Below are 9,536 nucleotides of genomic sequence, written 5' to 3'. Positions count from 1 at the left end.
CACTATGCCACTGGAACAATCACGTAAACTGGGTATATTTTCAATGTACATGTAGGTACAGATTCTAGATTGGGTACATTTTTGAATGTACATGTAGGTACTGATTGTGAACTGGGTACATTTTTGAATGAACATGTAGGTACTGATTATAAACTGGGTACATTTTTGGCATAAACATGTAGGTACTGATTGTACACTGGGTACATTTTTTGAATTTACATGTTGGTACTGATTGTAAACTGGGTACATTTTTGAATGTACATGTAGGTAATGAATGTAAATTGGGAATATGTTTGAATTTACATTTAGGTACTGATTGCAAACTGGGTACATTTTTTTGAATGTATATGTAAGTACTGATTGTAAACTGGGTACATTTGATTAATGTACATGTAGTTACTAATTGTAAATTGGGTACATTTTTCAATGTACATGTAGGTACTGATTGTAAACTGGGTACATTTGATTAATGTATATGTAAATACTGATTGTAAACTGAGTACACTCATTTTCAAATGTACATGTAGGTATTGATTATTAACTGCGAACATTTTTTTGATTGTACAAGTAAATACTGATTGTAAACTGGATACATTTTTTAATGTACATGTAGCTACTGATTGTAAACTGGGAACATTTTTGAATGTACATGTAGGTACTGATTGTAAACTGGGTACATTTGATAAATGTACATGTAGGTATTGATTGTAAACTGAGTACATTTATTTTTAAATGTACATGTAGGTACTGATTATAAACTGGGAACATTTTTTGAATGTACAAGTAAATACTGATTGTAAACTGGATACATTTTTTGAATGTACATGTAGGTACTGATTGTAAACTGGGTACATTTTTTAAATAAGAATGTAGGTAATGGTTGCCTAATAATAAGCATTTCTCCAAATTCAAAACTGTTCTCGATTTTTGTATGCACAGAAAGTTTCAGATTTTATTTATACTGTTTTAAATTATCACCAAATCTTGGCAAAAGGTTTTGCTTTATGTCATTAATCATCATGTCTAAGCTACATTTTCAATGATCTTGATGGGAAGAAAGACAAAGAAACAAACTAGTAATAGTTAAGTAGATAAATAGATAAACACACATTATAACAGACAGACAGACAGATAGATAGATAGACAGATAGATAGACTGACAGACAGACAGATAGATAGATGGTTGGATGGATTTGGTGCTCTATCATAATTTTAGTGGCTTCACAAGGTGATTTGGAGAAGAAGAAAAAAACATAAAAGAAACTTAAAATGAGTTTATTCATGAAAAATAAGGCAACAAAACCTATATGAACATACAAAGAAACCCCCTCAATCAAAAGAACACCTCATTGTCAAAGACATATAAATCACTTAACTATAATAGTTACCCTTCATATACAAGATGTAGCTCCATTAAGGACAAAATGGTAATTTCTTAAGTGTTCTTTATCTACAGGTATCATAGTAAACTGATATGCATGTAAATATCCCTCAAAGAAGATAACCATTAAATGAATATTCAACCCAAAGATACATGTCTTTGAAAACCCTCAAAAATGTACATTCATGTGCATTCTTCTTAAAGCTGAATGATATCAATAAACAACAGTCACCAAGGTCATGGTCATCACAAAGAGCATGACAGCAAAATATATACAGGCTTAATTCAGGATAAATCTTTACAGTGCTAATATCCAAATAAAAACAATAATCATGTCCAAAATATACACAACAGTGCTATTTAGTCATATATTTCCATCATGATCCAATCAAATGTTCTCCTAGAGTACATTCTTGTTTGGGTCATGTGACTGTATGATGTCATGTATGATGTCATGTGACTGTATGATGACATGGATATAACTGCACATATGAAAAAATACAAGAGCCCATTGCTCTTAAATCCACCAACTCTCATCTCCATTGATCTGACACTGTACAATGCACCAGCATACTTGGGTTTATGTTATCCGTCTCGAAAAATGAGTATAACAGCATAGACCCTGATAAGCTAGCACATTATGAAATTACAGATACAGGTCTATATTATTTCCAGCTGTGCTTAACTTGTAGTGAATATATAGAGTAGATGAACATAAAACATGTTTTAGATCTATTTAATATAAAGCCATGCTAAATTTGACTTCAGTCTGTAAATTCCTTCAAATGTTATTGTGTGGAAATGAAATTCATGAATGTGACATAACAAAACAGGATTGGGTAGACCCATGTACCCTATCTAGGGATTGCTGTTGGGACATATAAAGGATTAGTTTGGTGTTTTATAGTTTAATAAAACAAGTGAATTACTTAATGCCATGGCAATTTAGAATTCTTTGCCAAAAGACACACAATGGTAACTGACGAGGGTTTATCCAGTGGTAGAATTGCAACTGATGCCCTTTTAGTCACAAGTCCAGCATGCTAACCTCAAGCCCTCAGCATCCATTATTTGCTTCTTAAAGGATGAAGGAAAGCAAAGTGGGTCTAGAATACAGAATGAGCAGTACATTGCATGCCTGCGTCAGGTTTAATAGTCCTTTATGCTGGCACTAGTAGGGCATGGTTGACTCTGGAACCTACTGACCAATCGGTCTCAATGACTTTAACCTTTGGTCAAGGTGTGCATTTGGTCATGGTATGCATTCGGATAAGGTATGCATTTAGTCAAGGTATGCATTTGGATAAGGTATGCATTTGGTCAAGGTATGTGTCCTGAACTAAACTTATGGTGCAGAAACCATTATTTTCTTTTCTGACTTACCATAATCATGACCTTTGACCTTAAGACCCAAATATCTCTGTTTCTTCATTATAGTTAGTGTAAGCCATCCACATTTTGGTCAGAGAACCCCTTATTAAGTCACAATAGCAATGACCTTTGGCGTTTTGACCCCAAATTCAACATGCCTTTTCACACCATAAGTGCATGCCCTCCTCAATGTATGGTTAAAATGTTTTATAAACAAAAGTAATTATGCAAAATAAATTTCTCCTAATTGTCACAGTGACCCTAACCTTTGACTCAAAATTTAATAGGCTTCATTCTTACCCAAAGTATAGGTCTCTCTCAACTTTGGTCAAGGTACATTTTCAAGAAATGAACTTTCATAGGAAAAACCATTTCTCATTTGTCAGCAATAGAGACCTTGATATTTGACTTTTAATCCCCAATCAATAGGTCTCTAACTTAATCCAAATGCAAGTTATGCACAAAGCTTGGTCCAGGTTTCTGAAGTAGAACATGGTACTGAAACCATTTTTTCCTACCAGTCAGAGTGATCTTGACATATGACGCTTTGACTCCAAAATAATTTGGTTTTGTTCACACACCAAGTGCAAGCCACACACAAAGTCTGGTCCATTTCTGAAATGTAGAGCTAATGTCATTTTGTGGAAAATGCCTCTCTTCCTTACCATAGTGACTCGACTTTAAAAATTTTCAACCCAAAATTGGCTGGCTACATTATTCCCAATGCAAGTCATTTACAATGTTAGGTCAAGGTCAAGGTCTAAAATGTAGACCTGTAGTTACTGTGCAGAACACTCATAATTAAACTGACCTCCAAAATGTACGTAATGGCAATGGGAGATGACAGAGAACTCAAGCATAGAAGCTTGTCATTAAATAGTGTTTACACTTTCTTATGCATCATACCCTTTATTATATATAGACACAATCTAACACCAAGCTTCTGTTATTGTGCGAAGCAAAATAGGAAATAGACAAGTGAATATCATAGCATGATATGTTCTGCCTGATGGCAGGTTATGATTATACAAGACTTTGCAAACTTCAAAAGCTTTCCTTTCTTAAAGCTAGAAATTTTAAAAAATCCTGTACAGTACACTTCATAAAGACAGTACGTTTTATGGTCTATCAATGTCTTGATACAACAACTGCAACATTCAAAAGTTATAAAATAGCAAGTGTCTCAAATACATCAACTATATGCAAGACAATATTTTCCTCTTTTTGGTATATATATATGAATTATTACAGAAATTCTGACAGGCCTTGATGCATTACAATCAAAAAGATTTATTATATTTTGACCATAACAGTACCAATGGATCTTGTATTCTATGCATATAAAAACTTCTGGCAAGTACATTTAGCAAGACTTAAGTCATTAAAACATTAGTGGTTGAAAATTCAATGCTTTGTATAAAAATATGAACTATACAACAAGAATAATATCGTGTGTCCAACTCCTAAAAATAAGGCTAACTGTGTATCTAGTGTTAAACATCTAAACAAGTCAACTGTTATTTTAGTTAGAAAGTAATACAATCGTGTGATCCAGATATTTGGGGGAAAAAATGTGCCTACCTTGTATCAGTGTACTTCACATTCTTTCATGAATAAAATTATACATGAGCAGCTGACATGCTTTCTTCTTGTTCCTGATGTCACATGTCCAAGTTTATATCTTCTCACCATGAACTGTTAGAATTAAAGCAAGCATTTCAACAACTTGCCATCTTAACAATGGATCAGAATGGTATTTCCCTTAGAATTTGAAACTGATGGTGATGAACTTTTGAGTCAAATTTGAAACTGAAGGTCACAAACTTTAGAGTCAAAATTTGAATACTCTAGAGTCAAAATCATAAATCTGAGAACTAAATGAAGAATGAAAACACACCTTTAAAACTTATCAACATTTACTCTCAAACACATAAAGTAGTGAAGAGTCTTCTTCATTACACAAACAACATAATAACATAAAATTTTGAGAGGAAACCAAGACAAAATTTGATTATATTACATTTAAATGCAGTATTTATATACCACCATAGAAAAATATTGGGCACTGTTAATTATGGGTTAGCACAAGCTTAGCTTGATGTAGAACAATATGTATATTACAACAAATAAGCCAATACACTATACCATGCTCATATTCAGTCTAAGTCAATATCAGACTGATGTTTATGTGAGAAATAAGTCAAAATATTCCTAATGAGCTATGATATTTATATGCAGTAATTAAATCTGAAAATCACCTTTGATATAACATGATGTCACACAATCAATCATATAACAGTGTACACAGACAAGTAATGTTCGAAATCATCAAATACAAATAATTCACTTAAAGCAGTAGTGCAACCAACTAAAAGCAAATTGAAATCATTAGTTACAAAAAAGAACTAAGGCTAGAATAGCATCTTCAAAACAAACACACAGTACTTACACCAATTAATTATCTTTCATTATCATCTGCCATTTTCAATTTCAAGTCATCACAGCTGTTTTACCACTATAATTTTGAAAGATTTTAAAATCCCATTTATCTCAGTGTCATTCAAACGATACTAATCTTCCCAAATCAAAAGATCAAAGTTGGCACTGATACTACTTATTGGACAACATAATGTGACTCAGAACTTCTGAGGAGAATGATGCTCATTGATTTTTGGGTCACTCAGGTGCATAAGTACGATCATTTAAACAGCAAAAATATCAAAGGTTATTATACGGTACTGATTATTGTGCTTGATGCTTCAGGCAATATTTCCAAAAGTAAAACTGGCTTCATGCGGTTAGGGGTCAACATAATATGGAGCACAAATATCTGAGACTGATAATCCAACTAGATAATACAGAAGTTACAAGCTCACGATGATACATCTTAACAGAAAATACTAAAATCACATATTAGATGCAAAATACTTTCATGTTAAATGCGTGTAATAAAGGTGCTGCTGTAACTTCAAAACAAATCAGATGCTCTATAATCATATGTACAGCATCAGTAGGTATGCCAATGTGAAAGCAATGGACTATATATTTAACAGCTGATCCCACGTTTTTTTTAAGGTTTAAGAAATGTATGCACATGTTAGTCTGAAACATGTACAAAGAATGTTACTAATGATTTTCAGAGTATTATATCGCTGAAAAATTTTAGCACCTGAAAAAAAGAAACAAGAACTTAAAATCTGAACTTGAATTTTCCAATTAATTCACATTTACTATCATGCAAGTATTAAATTCGAGCCTTGCTGTATGTGGAAAACTATTAGCATTATAAACCACATCAGAAAAGTAATTAACAAGGATACTGGCAATAACACAAATATAATCATTACAAAGTAAACTAAAAAAGTAACAGGATTTGAAACTATTAAAGAAAACTTTTTATTACTGAATGTTGTATGAAGTTTAGCAGCTTTGCCAATGCATATTCCTCTTCAAGTCTTCACATGATAGTACATTTTATGTGCATTTAGCACAAATGAGAAAAGTCAACAGTAGATTGATAAATAAAATTTGTCAGGGGCACTACAAAATAGTCAACATATACTGAAGAAAAGTGTCTTAACAAACACGGCAATAGCATTATTTCAAAGAAATATCTTTATCATAGATTCTAACATAAGACCATGGAGACACTGCCTTACAATGATCAATGTATTTTCCCCCAAAACCAACCCTCTTGCATATCAAGCCTAAAATGAGTCCACATTATACCTTGATATCCTTGATTTTCTTGATTTTTTTAAAATTTGTAACATTAAAGGCTATTTGAAGCATATTCAAGAGGTAATACAGCAGCACAAAATGCGACTTAGAAAATGAAGATGGATTTGATACTATTCTTGTGAGAAATAATTTACATGGTTTAAATTTTCTAACTAGACATCCAATTAATAAATATAAGGTAAATGAATACCTAAAAACATTAATGAATAACTGGAATTCAGCAGAGTTTAAATGAAGACATTTTTTTAAAATATTAACACAATTAAGCTATAAGCTCCTTTGAACCTGTGTAGGTTTTGCTCAGCTTGTAAAGGCCTTTGTCATTACATAATGAAATGTATGAGATTTCTGTGCAGCATATGCATGGCAGGGTGAAGACCCTTTTCATATACGCAGCATACTTTTTCCAAGGAAATACAATTCAATATCTTCCAGTGATTTTCCTTTTGTCTCCGGAACATATCTCCAAACATACATGACACCTGAGAGACAAACTGCTGCAAACACCCAAAAGGTGCCTGCAGTTCCCATGATTTCTTGTGCAACAATGAATTCCTTTGTAACTAGAAAAGCGCAAAACCAGTTACAGAATATAGCAATTCCACTTGCAGCTCCTCGTGCTCTGGCAGGAAAAATCTCAGACATTATCAACATTGGAATGGGGCCCCATCCCAATGAGAAACCGACGATATACAGAATCAAACTTCCAACAGCCAACCAACCCAAACTACTGGCTGCGGTTCCTTGTGAAACTTTCATGTAGTATAAACCAAATGTAAAGCTCGTAATACACATGATGGCTCCAGCTGTGATTAATAATTTTCTGCGACCAGCTCTGTCCATTAAAATTACAGCAAGGAAAGTGGCCACAACTTGCACTGCTCCAATTATTACTGTTGCCCCCTCACTATTTTCTAGTCCAGCACTCTTAAATATTGAAACTGTGTAGAACATGATGGCATTTATACCACTTAATTGCTGAAAGATCATAATCAGAACTGAAATTCTCAAAGGCCTCAACAACTCTGGTCTTCGAAATTCAGACCAATAAAAAGTCTCTTTTGAGTCGATTCCCTCCTCAATATCCCTGCATTCATCTTCTACATCTGTATGTGGTCCACGAAGTGACGAAATAGCTTGGAGAGCATCAGTTTTACGGTTTTGCATAATAAGCCAGCGTGGTGTTTCTGGAACAAACATCATGGCCAACATTGTCAGGGTTGCTGGAACAACACCAAGAAATGCCATTACATTCCACGGAAGTTTCATTCCTAGTGCATATGCGACAAGAATCCCCACAGTGATAATCAGCTGGACACCTGCACCGAGTGTACCCCTATGTGACTTCGTCGAAATTTCTGCAATGTAAACCGGAACACATACTGTTATCATACCACTTGCAAATCCACACAAGAATCGGCCTATCAGCAAAAACGTAGTTGACTTTGCAGTTGCTATTGATAACCAGCCAAAAATAAAAGGCACAGAAGACCAGAATATAGTCTTTTTCCTACCAAGTATCTCGATAAACCAACCGGCAAAAGGACCTCCCGCCAGGGCCCCGACTGTCATCAGAGATGCAAACCATGCAGTGGTGTTTTTATCAAGCAGTCCTTGTTTTTCTAGGGAAGGAATTGCCGGAGAACTGTACCCAATAACATAGCCAAATGAAAGTGGCCCTAAAAATGCACAGGATGCAGCGAAGAATAATCTGTAAGGAGACCCTTTATATTTTGTGCTTGTAGATCGCAATAGTTCCGTGTCTAGGGACGCCATCTTGCCACATATATTTGTGACTAAAACATCATCGCATGATGGATCCGTTCCACTCTATTTCCACCATACAGTGAGCCTACAAAGTGAAGGACATCCTTGTATTTATTTATTCATTTATTTGTTAATGATATATTGCAGAACAAATTCATATCAGTCAATAAATATATATGTCTATCAATCGTTTCATCAATAATTAAATCAAGCATACCAGATCAGTCTCATAAGTGGGCATCACCATAGTGTACCCTTATGAGACAACGTTCAAATCAGAATTACAACAAACAAAACTAGGGGGAAATTTTTTACTGAACCATCAAAACGGAAGAGGCGGGTATTCAGAGGGACAGTGTTCAATGTCGACTGAAGGATATAGTTGTACAAATGACAATAAAATTACTGATTCAGTCATAACGTGAGGATAATTAGCAAACACGGACTTGGACTTTGTTGGAGCCAAAATAAATGATGGCACAACGCTACCTCATGTTCAATTCAACAACTTTCAAAGAACGACATTATTATTGGTACTGGTATTGGTATCAAGAAATAAGGTCTATATGTTTAAAAGTTTTAGCGACATCAAAGCACAGACAAAGAGTTTATGTTTTATGAAGTAAAATACAAACTAATACAATTTTAAAAAATTTATTGATTTCAAACATGAAAAGGCGTACTGCAATGTTTCAGATAAATTCGTGATTTACTGATTTCATGTTTTTCTTAATATCAAGATAAGTAGCATCAACACCGAATGGTTAAAAGAAGGAATGAACATTTAAATCCGTCTAAATTCACAGTACATCTTGAAGGTCTCGTAAAATTGCCGTACTAAAAATTCTAAACTGAGTCAACGAAAACAGATTTAAAAAAGAACATTATAAGTACGAAGTTAGATTTAAAACTGTACATTGTAATTCGGTATATGGAGTTAGAATTAACCATAAGAACAGCCAGATTTGAAACATTCTGAAATCATTAATGTTTGCAAGGATTCAAGATTGATTAGTTGGTATAAAGGGGGTTTCTAAGCCAAAGCCGATTTCGTATTAGGACGACCAGACAATCTTACCCATAGATCCCGGGTTTATCAAAACGCGTTTGAAAACAATATTGTTGATGCAACAAAATCAATTTCATCATCGATTACCACACGAGACCATCATTGAAAATTATCGTCGTCGTCAAACAAAAATAGGGTTGGCTCAGATACAACCCCACTTATATAATACTGCGGTTTTTATTATATTTTTTCGCACAACATTTTACA

At 34.0% G+C, this 9,536-nt stretch overlaps 1 protein-coding gene across 1 annotated transcript; it reads right to left on the bottom strand.

Annotated features, from left to right (window-relative positions):
• Positions 1–1,259: 1,259 nt before the first annotated feature.
• On the bottom strand, positions 1,260–8,293 carry LOC149772423 (solute carrier family 2, facilitated glucose transporter member 8-like). Its single transcript, XM_089947883.1, has one exon. It carries the CDS (start codon positions 8,267–8,269, stop codon positions 6,878–6,880), a length of 1,392 nt encoding a protein of 463 aa, XP_089804009.1. The 5' UTR covers positions 8,270–8,293; the 3' UTR covers positions 1,260–6,877.
• Between the last annotated feature and the right edge of the window lie 1,243 nt (positions 8,294–9,536).

This window comes from Sinohyriopsis cumingii, unplaced genomic scaffold (genome assembly GCF_028554795.1).
Source record: "Sinohyriopsis cumingii isolate HCF-2022 unplaced genomic scaffold, ASM2855479v2 utg001510l, whole genome shotgun sequence".
NCBI lineage: Eukaryota > Metazoa > Mollusca > Bivalvia > Unionida > Unionidae > Sinohyriopsis > Sinohyriopsis cumingii.
The sequence above is the reverse complement of the archived record's forward strand: the minus strand, read 5'-3'. Positions and strand labels throughout refer to the sequence as shown.

Excerpts from the sequence above, each read along its gene's own strand:
- LOC149772423 (XM_089947883.1), bottom strand. The coding sequence starts at position 8,269 with ATGGCGTCCCTAGACACGGAACTATTGCGATCTACAAGCACAAAATAT.